Here is a 16,642-nt window from a genome sequence, read left to right as displayed (position 1 = left end):
CAAATCCTAGAAACCTAGACTTCTGGATGTTTATTAGTGGAAGAGCCATCACCTTCCCACCCTCAACCTCAACCCCCCTTTCTCGTGAGGGATAATCTGTTTTCACCCCTTTGAACGACCTCTTCCAGTTCAAATGAGATGTGTATGAGTATTCCCTAAGAACTCTAAAACATATAAATGCCAGAATTAGGTTGGGGATTTGAGTATGTTTGTAATACATCACCAATGCCACTTTAGAATAATGTATTGTTTTGATTTTTCAAAACGCCTTCCCAAATTAATACACTTTATCCTGTGACATCCCTTTGATAGCAGATTATCACAGACACAGAATATCCTAGTAACTTGTGTAAAATTGCCTTGCACATTTCACTCCTAGAGCTAGAGTTTGGTTTTCGGATTTCTAGTGTAAGATGACAATGTTGACTGTAATTTTTCTCCCAAGCGGTTTGCCTCCAAGCATACAAAAGACAGTGAACCAAACAAGCAAATTTCCCAGTGACAATCCTCAAACAAAGTTTTAACCAACAATGGAAAGAAAGTGCAAAAAAAAAAGCAAAGATTCTGCAGAAACTGAGAACATGGAGAATAGTAGTCTGCCATCCCCCAAAAATCATTTTGGTCACCTATCACTGAGAAGCTAAGAGAATATCTTGCCCGAAATATTTTTGAGAGGAATCGGATCATTCTGTAGTTCATTTTATGGTGAATATAGATTTGGTTATGCTACTTTGTAATTCTCATATTTCCCAGTTAGAAAAGCTGGGAACCTTTTTTTTTTTTTAATGACGATGTAATTAACGTAGAATAAGATGCATAGTTCTTAGGTGTTTAGTTTGATTAGTTTTGACAATTGCATATACTTATGTAACCACTGCACAAAACCAGATAGGACATTTCCATCATCCAAGAGAGTTCCTTTCAAGAGTACTTTTTAAAATGTTTTGCCATTCAATAAGTTGTTAAGAAAGGGAGGAAAAAAATGTACTCTGTAAATTGGTCTGCTCTTTCTGAGGTTATTGATTTGTAAGGTAGGTGATTATTTAATTTAAAAATATAATTGTCAACATCTTCCTCTCCTACCTCTACCAAGTCATGGTTAGGTACCGCTTTACAGTGTAGAGAAACAATTTTTCATTTCTCTTTTAAGAGCTATTCTGTTTTCACTTGTGGTAATACAACTGTTACTTTCATTATGGCTACTGAGTATAACATAGTGCCTAGCACTTAATCAGTTTTTGAATAAAATTTTTAAAATGACGTCTGCTTTGGCAGAATGAATATATTGGGAACTTTATTTTCTATTTTATTTGAAACGCTGTCCAGTCATTCCAGATTTCTTAGTGGAATTTTCTTTTTCATTCATTGAACAAACATTTCCTATACCATGGATGTATGTTTTATCCCAGTGATAAATTCAAGGGCCACTGGGGTTGCTACTAAATAGTTACTTGGTACCAGGATGTATGTACATAATAGTCATTAATTTCATATAAATCTATTGATGTTAGTGCTGTTATTTGCATTTTACACATGGTGAAACAGGGAGGTAAAGATAGTTTAAATAACTTGCCCAATTGTAATATATGTAGTGTGATTACTTTATGGTATACCTAAAGAAAATTCTTTTGTGTGCCACTATGAAGTACTGCCTATTTGTCTGAATAAGATACAGTCTCTCAAAAAATTGATAAACTGAGAAGTATTTGCTAACCAACCTGGATTTTCTGACTTATTCAATGCCCATCTTAACTTCATTTTTTTTTCTAAATCATAGGTTGGGTTTTCAGCTTTTAGACACCAAGTTGATAAATATAGATGGCTTTTTATAATCTTAAAAACTGTTGAAAAAATAGATCTGGTATTGTATTTCATTATCAAGGGTCCTAAAGGTTGGGGGGTGGAAGGCCTTATACAATTAAATAATAAAGGTCCCATGGTTTTTTTGTGTTAGGAATGAATATATTTTCTGTACAAGTTGATCTTTTAAGTTGTTCATATTATGTTCTTAATTAAAGAAATCATTGTGGCCAAGAGGTGTCCATTCCCTTCCTGCCTTGTTACACACAGTTTTGAAGATAGGCTCCAAAAATTATCCATCTTCACACTTTCTAATGATAGTGTGCCTTTTAACATTTTATTTATTTAATAGACAAATCACATTTAGAACTTAGAGGTACTTTTCTTTATTGTCATTTACCTTATTAATGATTTATTTTTTAAATGAATTTCTGGTTTTCGTCGAAAGGTTTTAAAGGTTGAAGCAAAATTTTAAAAATCAAGTCCCTGATTATGAAAATATTGAATCATTTTTGATTGATTGAACTGCAGTACCCTAACTCTTGTCTGTTGCTTTGCTTAAAGAAAAAAGCTATTAAAAGTAAATCATATTGACTCTGGACCTTTGCTTCCAGTTTCATTCCTCTTTGGTATTTTTATTTTCTTTATGTCTAAAAAACTACCTTGTGAAAAATGTACATATTTTAATATCTTCTCTTTTGTCTTGGACTCAGTTTCAGACTGCCAAGTTTGTGTGAGTCGGGCTTCTGTTTAAATGATTAGGAATCAAGGCAATGGTGGTATGATTTGGGGCAAGTCACATATTAATATTGGTATAGCTTCTTTGCATCTTTATTTATATCAAACTGGAGACTTTAGACCATCTTTCATAATTTGCCCCTAATCTCATTTGTTTAACTAAAAATTTAAAGAGTATCTTGCTTGTGATTATGGCAGAAAATTTGAAATTTGAATTGTCTAGCATTTAGTCCTAAATCATACTTTTTCTTTGTTATTTGTTCATTAATTAAGTCATTTGTTTTTTTTTTCTCCTGATTTTTTTTAACACCTATTATGTGTCAAGCATTGTGAAAGGTACTTGAAATTAATATTCAGTTGTCTTCATTATTATTGCTATTCTAGGAATTCAACATTTTGTTTATATATTTGATATCTGTTGAGCAGTTACTATGTGTTAGCATGAATAAGACTCATTTTCAACCTACTAGAAGCTTCCTAGGGTGAATTTGAATATTTACCTGTTAACAGGAATTGGAATGGTTATTTTATTTATTATTTTTTTTTTGGGGGGGTGCATGGTCCGAGAATCAAACCTGGGTCTCCTGCATGGCAGGTGAGCATTCTGCTGCTGAGCCACCCATGCACCCGAAATGGTTTATTTTTTAGAGTGTAATTTTTGTTTTGCCTGTTTTAAAATTTGGCTTTATTTCATTTAGGCAGCATATTAGTAAAAAAATGTTTTCTGCAGTGCAGAAATATGAGAGATATGTGATTTTCAGCAGTTGTTTTCATTTTTAAAAAAATCACATTTCACCTTGAAGATTAGACTTATTAAACATTGGGAACATTATTCTGCCCTTTTTTTTAACCACAAGTTGCAGGTTTACCATAAATTTCTTTCACCAAATGTAGGTTGCATCTGTTTAAAATTAGATTGATTTTGATAACATTTGATATGCTCTTGGCATATCAAATCATATTACCTGGGCCCTCAGATAACCATAATCATCCAAGATTCCTCACCAATATTTAAAACTTTTATTTGAGAATTAATGGAGAATGGACAGTTGCTTTACAAATAATCAAGTCATAAAGGTTTTAAACCATTTTTTGTTCAATAGTTTACATTTTTAAAGTGATTAGAGTGTAAGGTAAGAAGTTTTGAATGACTCTTGTAGTCATTAAATGAAGTAACAAAACATCAAAAGAATGCTGTTCAAATTGCAATAAAAAACAAGCCAGCATTATTAAATCACAAATTTGGAAAATAAAATTAGGCTTTTTTTCCTTAAAGTCAATTATGGTTTTTTGTTTTGTTTTTTGCCAAGTTTCCAGATTAAAGAGGAAAGACTTTCCTGAGTTTCCCTGTGGTGACATAGGTGACAAATAGTAGATGCCAGCAGCACTTCCAGTTGAATGCAAATCAGTGCATTAAAAGCAGAATGATTTGGTGTTTAATGACCAATTTCACTTAACTGGGGATAGAGGTTATTGAAAGATGAAATAACTGCTTTATAATATCTATAATTGCTCTCATATGTTGTGCCCACTCTAATCCTCTAAGAATCCTTTCAAAGTAGAAACTATACCTATAAACAGAATCAGAACATAGGTTATTTGCTCAAGGTCCTGTAGATGATAAGTGTAGCAGAGTTTAGCTTCCGAATTTAGTTTTGAATCCAAAGGCCATGTTCTCTACTCTTCACTTCCAACCTTTATTTCTTCAGAATTCTGTTCCATATTTATTGCCCAGTTTTAGGGTAAAATTAGAATTAATTGTTTACGTGTTTTACCATTTTATAGGTTTCCCCCATACCTCTTTTTTTTTTTTACATGGGCAGGCACCGGGAATCGAACCTGGGTCCTCTGGCATGGCAGGCAAGCATTCTTGCCTGCTGAGCCACTGGGGCCCGCCCCCCCATACCTCTTTCAACGTGAGAAAAAGGGTGGAGGAGGAGGGAGCAGAGGTTACACCTGATTAATGATTTAGATAGGTAGGTTGAGAAATTTCTAAATTAAAGTTAATATTTAATATTAGGGTTATTCTTAATATCCTAAGATGACCTCTGTCAAAATATATGAGATAGTGTATTAATATATTAGTAGACCGAATTAAAAATTTATTTTGACAAATAGTATTACCATTAAGAATGGAAGTGCATAAAGTCCTGTGGGCAATAGAAATCTTACCAAGCTTTAGATAATTCTTGTGGTTCATACTGTGTTAAATTAGTCATAAAATTTAGTACTTGATGTGGTATCTTTAATGGTCACCATTTGCATGTTGTCATCTATTTTCAAAGTCTACATTACTGTTTGACTGTAGTTGTATACTTTTATTACCCACCAACCATTCCTATGTTAAATAAAAGCTACCATGAATATTGAGGCATGCAATTCCAAGGCTATTTTATTGTTAGGTTTGTGCGTAGTCATAGCATATATTCATCAGACTAGTTCTTGACCATGAACTACAGTGTGTCAGGCACTGGAGATTTATTGGTGGCAAAACATAATCCCTACCTCAAGAGCTTTAGAAGTTAGTGAGAAAAACAGATACTAAACACGGGACTCTCCAGATGTTCAGTAAAAGGATGAGTTAATTTGCATGCAGTGAAACATTGTATAATTATAAATTAAACCAAAGGAAGGGAAATTGTAAATTCTGCTAAAATTACTTTATTGGAGAATCTTTATTTTAGAATTGGGGAAGATAATTTTATCATGTACTGGGCAATAAACAGTCTTTTGATTTCTTTTTCCTTAACTAAATATTTGACTGCTGTGGTCAGTTGCCCTTTAGTTCCCTCTGAAAAGTTTTTGTTTTTATAATGAACTTGTTGGGTTTATTCGGTAGACACACGTGTATAGCCTCTTTGCATGTAGTTATTTTTACAGCATTCCTGCAAGGAAATTATTCCCTGACCAGTTTTCTCTACATACTGTATTTTTCCCCTCTTTGGAACTGAGCTACTACTAGTAGAGGCTTCAGAAAGTAATAGTCATCAGCAAAACAGTTGCTGTGGGTCATTGAGGGGATCTGTGTTGTGGGTTTTATTGGGTTCTCGTCACTCCTGCTTGCCTACCTGTATGTGGTATGTTGTGATGGCCATTTAAGATCTCATGGGCTACCTGTCAACTGTCAGTTCTTTGGGCGAGAAGTAAGCAGTAAGTTAGGACTAAGGCACTTCCCTTATTCTTCTTCCTTGAACAAAAAACATTTTCAAGGAAATCCTGAACTCAATTTGATGTTTTATACAGTAATTGATCATTCTCTGAAACATAGCATTTAAGAAGGCTGCTTCTGAATTGAGTTAGGAAGCAAAGCAAAACAATTCACTCTTTTGCTAGATGTTTAAAATTTCTCAGAGTAGGACAAACAAACAAACTTGGCTTTTGGCCAAGAATTTTTACCTAAAAGAGACTTATTGTGGTAGGTACATAAAGTGGAATATTATGCACCCATCAAAAGGAATAAAGTACAGATACATGCTATAACGTGCACCCATCAAAAGGAATAAAGTACAGATACATGCTATAACGTGAATGAACCTCGAAACATGCTAGTGAAAGGAGCCAGACAAAAAAGGTCACATGTTGTGTGATTCTGTTTATATGAAATATCTAGAATAGGTAAATCCATGTAGACAGAAAGGAGATTGATGGTTGCCACGAACTGAGAGTTATAGATTGTATTGTGGGGTGGTAAAAATGTTTTGCAACTAGATAGAGGTGGTAGTTGCACATCATTGTGAATGTACTGCATGTCACTAAACTTTTCACTTTAAATGGTTAATTTTATGTTATATGAATTTGCCCCAATAAAAAATACTTGAATGAAATTTAAAAAGTAAAGCAACCACATAATTTTTTTTAAAATGGCATTTCAATGCTAAAATGATTGTACATTTTATATTGCTCAGCATAATATAATACCACCTGAAAAAACAAAGTGCTTATCTGCTCAAGGCATTTCCTTTTACAAAATGCAACATTATATAGATAGTGAGACTATAATTTTGTTTTGTATATTCTGTTCATTGAAACTATTTTAAGAAAGCTATTTGTGAACTGTTATCTTAGACATTATACCCAATGCTAACTCTTTTTTGAAAGATTTCATTTCTAAATGAATTCCAAATAAAGCTAAATTGTTTAATATATGTGAATATAGAAATTTCAATTAGCTAAATGGCAATTCACTGAATTTTACTTTAAAAATGTGAATAGTCAGTAGGAACAGATTTTTGTACAGGAAATTCTATAGTCCCCTCTAATAGGAAAGATCTTATTTAAGAAAATGTGTTTGAGATAAAATGTTTCAGCACAAATTTTTTTTTCTCCTGATACTTCAATATAACAGCCAAGGGGAACTAAATAAATGAGTTATTGATCACATGATGATTTCTTATCATGACTTTATTTCTATGCGGCAAGTGAATTCTAGTTTTACCTGAGAGATGTTAGTGAATCAGCTTGACATTAACTGACTATATTACTGGCCCATTAACAGGGATTTTGGCTGGGAATGACTTGCATTTGAAAATGAAGGGGTGAAAAAAGTGATTTGAACTTTGAATCCCACTTATATATAATGCATTTTTTCTTACTATTTAGAGAGTTTTTCTTTTAATCTTTTAAAAGTAGTTTTTGAAGTCATTTTTAATTGATTCAGTTTTGAGAGATGGAGTTAAATAACTTTAAGTTATTTAAATAATTTTAAGACGTATATTATTGTCTCTGGAGAAAATAGGTTGTAAAATCTAGTAAGACTGATGCAGTTTTAATGAACTGAAGTTTTGCTTTCATTCTTTCTAATCTTATATTTTGTTGAACTGTATTACAGTAGTACTTTTTAAAATTAATTTGTGTAGTAGATTTCAATTGATTGAATGGGATGTTACCTTTTTTAAATTTAGACTACCAAGTTTTCTCTTCAAAAATAAAGTACTGATTTGTAACTTGTAAAATAAATTACAGTTTTAGTTGGCAACTATACTCATGAATTGCATTAATTTCATGTTAACTAGCTATTCACCCATTGAAAAGTAAACTGTATCTTCAAAAATAAGTATTTCAGACCAGGTGATTACAGAGTTGTCTTTTAGAAAAGAGATTATTTCACTATAGGTTAAGTGAATTTCTTTAAAGATCTAATATATTCACAGTTAATAGCTCTTTCAGACTACATTTCTTTCAAAGAAATAGTGTTAAAGGAGAGTTGCATTATAGGGAAAACAAAAAGGCAGTTTATTCATTTACAGTGAATGGAAAAATGATCCATTTAACTTATCATTGTAGTCAGATTTGTAGCCCTGTTTGGTTTATTGCTAATTCTTATGTGATGCAGTATTTCTCTTAATCAAATGCAGAGTTCTGAAACCTGAGTAATATATGGAACCCTTTTAAAGAAAAAAAATAAATCTCAGTGGCCCCCACGGAGTTTATTTAAAATATATATCTGAATTGTCATGTTTCTGAAATATATGTATACATATAGGTTTTTTTTTCTTTTTAAATCTATGTAAAATGCCAAAGGAGATAGACCTGGAAATTACAAAGAACAGCTAACCAAAGGATAACGTCGTATGTACTTAATTGCCGACCGTGTGCATTTTCCTGATGACTACAGCACTGATTCTTTTAACTTAACTCACTTGATATTATTTGGGTCTTAACTTAACTTACTTGGTATTATTTGGGTCTTAACTTACTTGGTATTATTTGGGTCTCCCGTCCCTTTTTTCTATTCAAAACAATGTAAAACCTAACTCTGTATCATTTGGCTTTAGTGTAGCTGTATATTAAATCCATCTCAACAGTTAAAGTGGTGCATACCACTTGCTGCTAAATCAATCATAAGCAAAAGTGCAAAGTGGATACTAAAATTATGTAGCTGTTCTTGGCTGTAGTTGGGTAAGCATGTGGGCTCTGCAGCTAGATCTCCAGAGTTTGAATCCTGTCACCACTACTTCCAGATGTGTCACTGGTGTGCACACTGACCTTACTCTCTCTCTCTCTCTTTCTCTCTCTGTGCTTCATCTACCCACCTAATAAGTTTACTGTGTGAGAATGAAATGAAGTAATATATTAAAAAAACCCTTAGAAATGGGTCTGATGTAGTAAGTCTTCAACTGTTAGCGCGGTATTATCTTATAAATGGTAAATCCATTTGAATCAGGATTTGCTTTTTCAGATTATTGTTAAAATGAAGAAAAGTTGAAAAGTGATTTTAGAGAATTTGCAATTGCCTAAGATTAATACACTATAGAGAGTACAGACTAGAGTTAGATAAACTATGACCTGCTATCATTTGCTTTTATAAATAAAATTTTATTGGAACGCAGCCATACCCATTCACTCACGTTTTGTCTGTTTTCTCTCTACAGTGGCAGAGTTGAGTAGTTATAACAGATTTATGGCCTGCAAAGCCTAGAATATTTACTCTGGCCCTTTGCAGTAAAAAGAACCCCTCCCTGCTGTATAGACTCTAGAAACTCTACAAGTTTCTGTAGCCTACAAGAGTCCTACAAGTTTCTGTAGGACTCTAGAAACTCTACAAGTTTCTGTAGGACTGTTGAGAATACTTTGGTAGATGTTTCTAGAACTCAATTTGAGGGGCCAAGATCTTCATAGGAAGGGTGCAAATCTGAATTATCTATGATGCTTGAAAAAACAAAAACAGATGTCTGGCTCTATAGCATAACACTGGTTTAGAATCTTTGGGAATTCGATTTAGAAAAGACCAATATAATTTATAATAATTCACCTAAGAATGCTGATAAATACCCTTGCTTACTACTGGATAATCTCACTAGTAATGTAATTAGCCTTCTTAAAACAAACCAACAAAAAAGCCTAAGGACTTCTTTAGAAATGAATTGTAAGAAATTTAGACAGTGAAGCTCCATGTGAATGTAAATATAGTTTCTCATTGGTATCTGCTATTAGTATGGCCTATTTATATGCCTGGTGTTTTGTTGAATGTTTCACACATTTTACAACTCTCAGAAGTACCTGTCTGCCTTTCTGTCTTCCTCTCATGTAGTGGCAGTGACTAGATACAGCCTGTAGTGAGTGGAAGAGTTCATGCTTCCCTCCACTAGAAGTTAGTGGAGGGAACTGAGAAAGTTATCTCTGTATCTGCAAGGAACTCCTTCTGGGAAAAGGGCACAAGTAGATTAGGAGCAGTGATTTAAGCAGAAAGGAACTTTTCCATAACTACATAGTGAAAATATAAAAATGCTGGAATCTCTTGTTGCCGATATTGTGCTTAATCTGTCTTGAAGTAATACCTATATTGTTTAATAAAAGAACTTATACAAGAAGAAAGGGCTTAAAAATAAGTTAGAATGTTTGAATCTATAATATCTTAATAGGCAAATTAAATAGCTTTTAACCACTTCTTTGTAATGACTATTAACTTAGTCAAATTAGAGTGAAATGTCTGCTATAGAAAACTAGATTAATAGTATTTCCTTTTTTTTTTCTTTTTTCTTTCTCTAAAATATGTAGGCATTTCAGTCGAACCATGGAAGAACTGGTTCATGATCTTGTCTCAGCATTGGAGGAGAGCTCAGAGCAAGCTCGAGGTGGATTTGCAGAAACGGGAGAACATTCTCGAAGTATATCATGCCCTCTGAAACGCCAGGCAAGGAAAAGGAGAGGTAGAAAACGGAGGTCATATAATGTTCATCACTCATGGGAGACTGGTCACTGCTTAAGTGAAGGTTCTGATTCTAGTTTAGAAGAACCAAGCAAGGACTATAGAGAAAATCACAATAATAATAAAAAAGATCATAGTGACTCTGATGACCAAATGTTAGTGGCAAAGCGCAGGCCATCATCAAACTTAAATAATAATGTTCGAGGGAAAAGACCTCTGTGGCACGAGTCTGATCTCGCTGTAGACAACCTCGGGAACAGAACACTACGCAGGAGGAGAAAAGTAAAGCGGATGGCAGTAGATCTACCACAGGACATCTCTAACAAATGGACAGTGACCCAGTCGCTTGAAGGTTGTAGGGATCAGGACATGGACAATGACAGAGCTTACCAATATCAAGAGTTTACCAAAAACAAAGTCAAAAAAAGGAAATTGAAAATAATTAGACAAGGACCAAAAATCCAAGATGAAGGAGTGGTTTTAGAAAGTGAGGAGATAAGCCAGACCAATAAGGACAAAATGGAATATGAAGAACAAAAAGTCTCAGATGAGCTCATGAGTGAAAGGTGACTTTTATATCTCTAAATATAAAAATATTTGTCTCCAGTGTTCATGGTTGACTGTGTTTGTATTTTAATCCATTCTATTTTTAAATAATTATAAATTTTAACAGTGATAGTAATATCACTGTTGAGCTATGGTTGTATTTCCATATAATTTATGATGTTTAACACAAAGCAAAATTGCTTATTTGATCTACGGAAAGTCTTTGGTTTGTGTTAGGACTTAATTTTTAGCTACAAAGAGAAAAGGGAGTGGAAAGAATGAGCTGCACATTTGTAACTCTTAGAATTACAAGATTTAATAGTTATATAGATTATATAACTATTTGTTTCATTAAAGAGTTTTCAGGTACGATGATTCATCAGTCTGTTTACCTGAGAATCAAAAGGTGATGATTCTCTTGACTGTGTGTGGCTTGGATATTTTAAAAAGTCCATATCTTGCTAGGAATTCTGATCACTTATGAATTTTTAAAACCCAATTTACAGTCTAGAAACATTCTCATCTTGTCATTAGAAAAATGGAGAAGCAATGACTCTTTGGCATGTAGTTTAATCTATCCATTCTCGAAAGCATGTACACCACAATGATAATTGTAGGTACTATTTTGGAGCCTGAAAATGTAAGTGATCATTTTTCGTTTACACAGAAGTGATGCTACCTGCAGGAAATGAGAAGGTATTGACATTCTTCATCCTTTTCAGGGTATGTCTTTAAAACTAAATGTAGAACTATGAGCCAGAAAAACATTCCTTAAAAATGGTCTGGGAAGGGGGATTTTATTTTTAATTTGTAGGGTTAGCATCATTTTAATTATGTGGATTGTGAGCTATGGTTCTATTTTTTTTTTTTTTTTTTGCTTATAAATGTGATTGTAGAGGTGAATAAAACCTGGTAAATATATAGAATGGACTTTTTCTGAGAGATTGTTGGCTATTTATGTAATTTTTCTAAAGAAGTAGAAATTGAAGTTAAAAAATGTTTCAGAGAGCCTTTGAAAAGTTTGTGGTATCTGCTTTTCTTCAAAGAAAGTTCTCATCATTATACCAGAATGAATATTACTGTTTGCTAATATTGACCCTTTGACTAGCAACCACTCAGCCTGACCACAAGATTATCATACTTACTGCCGGAAGGAAGAGAGAGTGTGTACCAGTGGAGATAATATTCTCAGTTCTGGATTATTCACAGATAGGTTACCTTTTTCTGGATTGATGGTACAAACCCTCCTCTATCTTCAATGCTTGCTTTTATTGATCTGCTTCTTAGGACATTTCCCCTGGAAAGGAAATGAGGTGAAAATTCCCATCATTAGCTTCTTTTCATTGTAAAAAAATAGCTGAGTATCTACTAGGTATGGTCAGGCAACCCTGCAGTATCAGTTTTTTAAGTGGATGTTTTCACTGTTGAATAATTTTTTTTTAATATTTTCTCTGATTTTAAACTTAGCTATGTAGCTATTGCCTGTTGTCATTTATGTGTTAAGTGCAGATTCCTTCTGTGGGAAGATTGCTAAAGATTTAAAATACTTGCACTTAAGTTTAAGTGTATTTTGAGACTACTTTCAAAGCTTTCCAAGTACAAAAAAGACTATTTTCTTGGAGCTGTTTTTAGATGTTTTTAGTATGTGTGTGTATGTGTATCAGACTTAGCAAACATTTGAGTAACTATTATTTACTATTCACTGTTAGTATTGAGACTAATGACACAGACTGTTCTCAATGGCCTCAGTGTCTGAAATAGCCAAATAAGCAAATGATGAAAATGCAACGTGCTGGGTAGAAGGTCCTTGTGAAGAAAGGTATCCCAGAGACTCTTATGATTTAAAGCAAGAACTAAGACTTTGTAGGTTATTGCAGGAGTGAGGTGGAGGGAGAAAAATATTCTCAGGTAGAGGTAACACCTCATGCAAAGAAAAGCATGAATTGTGAAGTATGTGTGGGTTATAATTGCAAGTATATGTAGTTTCTTATAACTAGAATATATGATTAGAGCTGAGGCTACAGTAGAAAGCATTTTTTAAAGACCTTATGTGCCATGCTAAATAATTTCATTGTCATCATATAGGCAATGGGGAGTCAATGAAGAATATTAAGTGGTAAAGAAATCAAACTGTATTTGCATTTTATCAAGATTAAGTCATCTTGACCCCAGTGTTTGGCTTTGACTGTCCACTAGCCCATCCTTAAGTAGAAGGTGAATTATGTCAGTGATAGCAGATAAGAAATATTTGAGAGGAATTTTAAGAATTAGAATCAAAGGACTAATTCTTTAGTCTAACTAATTGACTAACTCAATCAGAGTTTGAGTCCTTAGAAAGAGCACTCTTTAGATGATGCCCAGATTTCAAGCATAGAAAATATAGGACATGAACAGACTGGGGCAGGAGATTGAAATTAGTGTGCACATATTTATTCAACGAATATTAATGGAAAATATTCTCATCCAATAACTGTTAGGGAAATCATACCAAAAAAAAAAAATAGAAGTATCATTGGAGATAACTGTAATGACCATCAGCTGCTGGAAATGAAAAGCCTTGCTTCTATTTTTATTTTGGCCTGATGTATTGAACACAGTAACAACTAAGTTATGATCCTGGAGCATCTTGCCAGTTGTCAATGAGGTGAAATTTAAATAAAGAAACATGTATACATAATTGTAAAAATATCTCAAAATAAGATCAAAATCATTATGGACTATGAGAGCTGGTCTTAGAAAGGGAATCCTGATTTCCTTATACATCTTTAAGAGTATGGGCTGGTGGGCGGGCCATCATGGCTCAGCAGGCAGAGCTCTAGCCTGCCATGCCAGAGACCCGGGTTCGTGTCCCAGTGCCTGCCCATGCAAAAAAATAAAAAAATAAAAAAAAATAAAAAATAAATAAATAAATAAATAAATAAAAGAGTATGGGCTGATGGGAGGGTGAAGAGAGAAGATCCGCATGCCCTGTGGGGAAAGAGCATAGGCACAGAGATTAGAGATGGAGATGGGAAGAATTTAGATGAGAACCCACTCATAAATAGCCTTGAAATCTAAGTTTAATCACATAAGCATGAGGAAATAATTTTAGATTTTTTAAATAAATGATTGTATTTTTATAAGTTTATATATATATAAATATGCATGTATGTATATACTTGTTTTTCCTTTAGAATACACACACACGTATATATCTGAAAGAAAGCAAAACTATTTCTTTTGCAACATTTTACATTTACTGAAAAGTCGTAAAGGTAGTGCAGAATTTCCATATACCCTGTTGTATGTACCCCACCCCTACCTTCTGTTGTCAGCATCTTATATTACCATGGTAAATGAATCACAATTAGTGAGCCAATATTGATATACAATTATTAATCAAAATCCATACTTTATTTGGATTTCCTTTATGTTTTCATAGGATATCATACTACATTTAGCCAGCAAGTTATTTTTTGAAAAAATTAATCTGACATATGGGCAGAAAGGGGTATTTCTGAAGTCAGATTAGATGATCATTATATAAAAAAAAGAATGACACATGGACTCACAATCCTTTATTTTTAAATCTGAAAAGCTCTCAAAAACAAATTCATTTGTGGTTCAGACCTAACCTGACTTGTTGAGAGGCAAATTATAATCTATATCCCAATTTAATGTGACCATTCATTTAATAGAAAAGATGTATTAATGTGTTTAATTATGGAGTGCTACCCCAGACCCTTGAGGTATTTTAGAATATACCTTTCCAAAATTTGGAAAATACTGCATTTTGAAATATACATAGTCTCGAGAGTTTCAGAAAAGGAATGTGGTACCAGGTAGGTGTGATAAGGCTCTTTGTTAGAGCTTTGTTGTAGGCAGACAGGATAACACTATTCAGTCACAGAGGAGAGAAGATATTTGTAGTAGTTTGTGCAGCTAAAGAGAAAGAGAAAGTTTATGCAATGTTTTTAGTATTCTTAAGATCACTATACATAGAAGCGCATATATGTTTGGAAATAAGGACATACAGATGTGATGGCTTTAGAAAATATTATTTTCTTGCACTAACAATTGAGTAATATAGGGAGCTTCCTATGCTACATTCACGTAATTCAGTCCTTGGAAGAATATGCCTCTTAGCAAAATTTTATACTTTTCATTAATATTTGTTTTTTTTTAAAATCAAAAACTGAAAATGATATTTGTGTTCCAAAAATTTTCATGGATTTGGACCTCACCTATAATTTTAATCTGAAACTTCTCCATTTAAGTATGTTTTAAATAAGTAAGAATACTCTGCTTTTTTTGTTTGTTTTTCTTGTCAGAGTCAGATCACAAAGTTCTACATATTCATAGAAAAAGTTTTTAATTGATAAAGAATCCTCCCAGGGTGATTTCCTGGTTGTTTAAAATGAAGAATTATGATAAAAAGAAACTATATGAGAATTTTTGAAGACCATCATTCAATTTTCTTTAGCAACCACAATTCATGACCTTGTTCTCAGTATTTTTAACCAAATAGGTTTTCATAACAAGCATTCCTTCTGTTAGTATTAATAGTGACAGTTTATTTATTTCAATTGAATAGCTGTTTATTTTGTGTGTTATGTTAAATTTGACTCTGTATCATAGTCTAGAACTTCTGTTGAGAAGTAGTTAGATCGTTTGTTCTTTTTGCACCTCTCCCCCATTAATATTGGTCATATTCATTTTTTGCTCAGTGACCTTAACTTTGACTTAAGGGATTGCCACTGTTGTGAACTTTTCCTTCCTTGCCAAGTAATAGAATTGTTGTGAATTCTTAAGGTAATGTCTTTTCCAGAATATTTGCAAATGTGGATATGAAAAGTAATTTCATTCTCAGGCCCTTGTATTTCATATGCCTGCTTTTGATTGAGCCTTTTCGCATTTTATTGAGCAGTGGTGTTCCGTCTCAAGCTGAATGGCACGGCATAAGAAAGGAGCAGTGAGCATTTGATGAAAGCAGATAATAAAATGCATCAATTGTGTCAGCACCTCGTTGCAGTCACATCTGGCTTACTGTCAGGGTCCCATTAGATTCCTGTGGTTTTATGTGCCAAAAATAATATGCTCTGTAGTTAATGGAACTAGGATATTTGCAGTTTGATTAAAAAAAATCATCTTATTTTCTTTCAGATCTTTGTCAAGTTCCATCTCTGAGCTGCCATGTTTCTTTAAAATTTAACAACTGAGAGATCAATTGCTCTTTTGATCTGTTTCTTTCTTTTTCCTTATTATAGTGATTCCAGCAGTCTCAGCAGCACTGATGCTGGTTTGTTTACCAATGATGAGGGAAGACAAGGTACTGAAATGCTATTTTTTCTGTCTTTAGAAACACCTCTTCATTTTAAAATTGTGTTTATTACTACTTATTTCTTAAATTGATCACTGCAGTCCTTTTACCTTGCACACACGACTTAATGGGCTGGAATTTAGTATTGTAGCTGGTCTTTTACATGTTATGAAGTTGTCTTTTCTTCATAACCTAAAGAAATTAAATCCTTTGATTATCTCCAAAAGCTGGTATGTTGAACTAATAATAGTAAGGAGAGATTATCTTCTGTGAGAAAGGTTGACATACCCACGGTTTAGAATTTGGTCCCTTTTAGCAAGTTCCCAAGGCACTAGTTCTCATTCTCTACCTGATTCCAAATGTATTTAAAACTGTTTAAGCATTAATGAAGGTGGATTTGCAAGTCATTTGTCATTTTTATTCAGCTGTGACATTTATTCATCCTATCCTGTTTGTATGTAATTAGATGATTTTCATTAATTTAAAATTGTAAACTGTTAAAACAGAAATGTCCTACAATTTAGATCTTTTCCTTCTTCAAATTTCAGAAGCTTTTCACACTTTCACGTGGCAGTCTTTTGACACTATTCTGGAAGAAAATATAAACACGT

General features: G+C 33.2%; 1 protein-coding gene across 5 annotated transcripts in view; it reads left to right on the top strand.

Moving 5' to 3' along the window:
• Positions 1–16,642, top strand: part of GPATCH2 (G-patch domain containing 2) — a 185,659-nt gene that overhangs the window by 566 nt on the left and 168,451 nt on the right. For all 5 annotated transcript variants that reach the window (XM_077157841.1, XM_077157842.1, XM_077157843.1 and 2 more), the window contains exons 2-3: positions 10,036–10,752; positions 15,979–16,040. In XM_077157841.1, the coding sequence (XP_077013956.1) occupies positions 10,036–10,752; positions 15,979–16,040 (779 nt within the window). The remainder of the gene's footprint in view (positions 1–10,035; positions 10,753–15,978; positions 16,041–16,642) is intronic.

Source organism: Tamandua tetradactyla, chromosome 4 (genome assembly GCF_023851605.1).
Source record: "Tamandua tetradactyla isolate mTamTet1 chromosome 4, mTamTet1.pri, whole genome shotgun sequence".
Classification (NCBI taxonomy): domain Eukaryota; kingdom Metazoa; phylum Chordata; class Mammalia; order Pilosa; family Myrmecophagidae; genus Tamandua; species Tamandua tetradactyla.
Note: the sequence above shows the minus strand (reverse complement) of the source record. Positions and strands in the feature narration are given on the sequence as shown.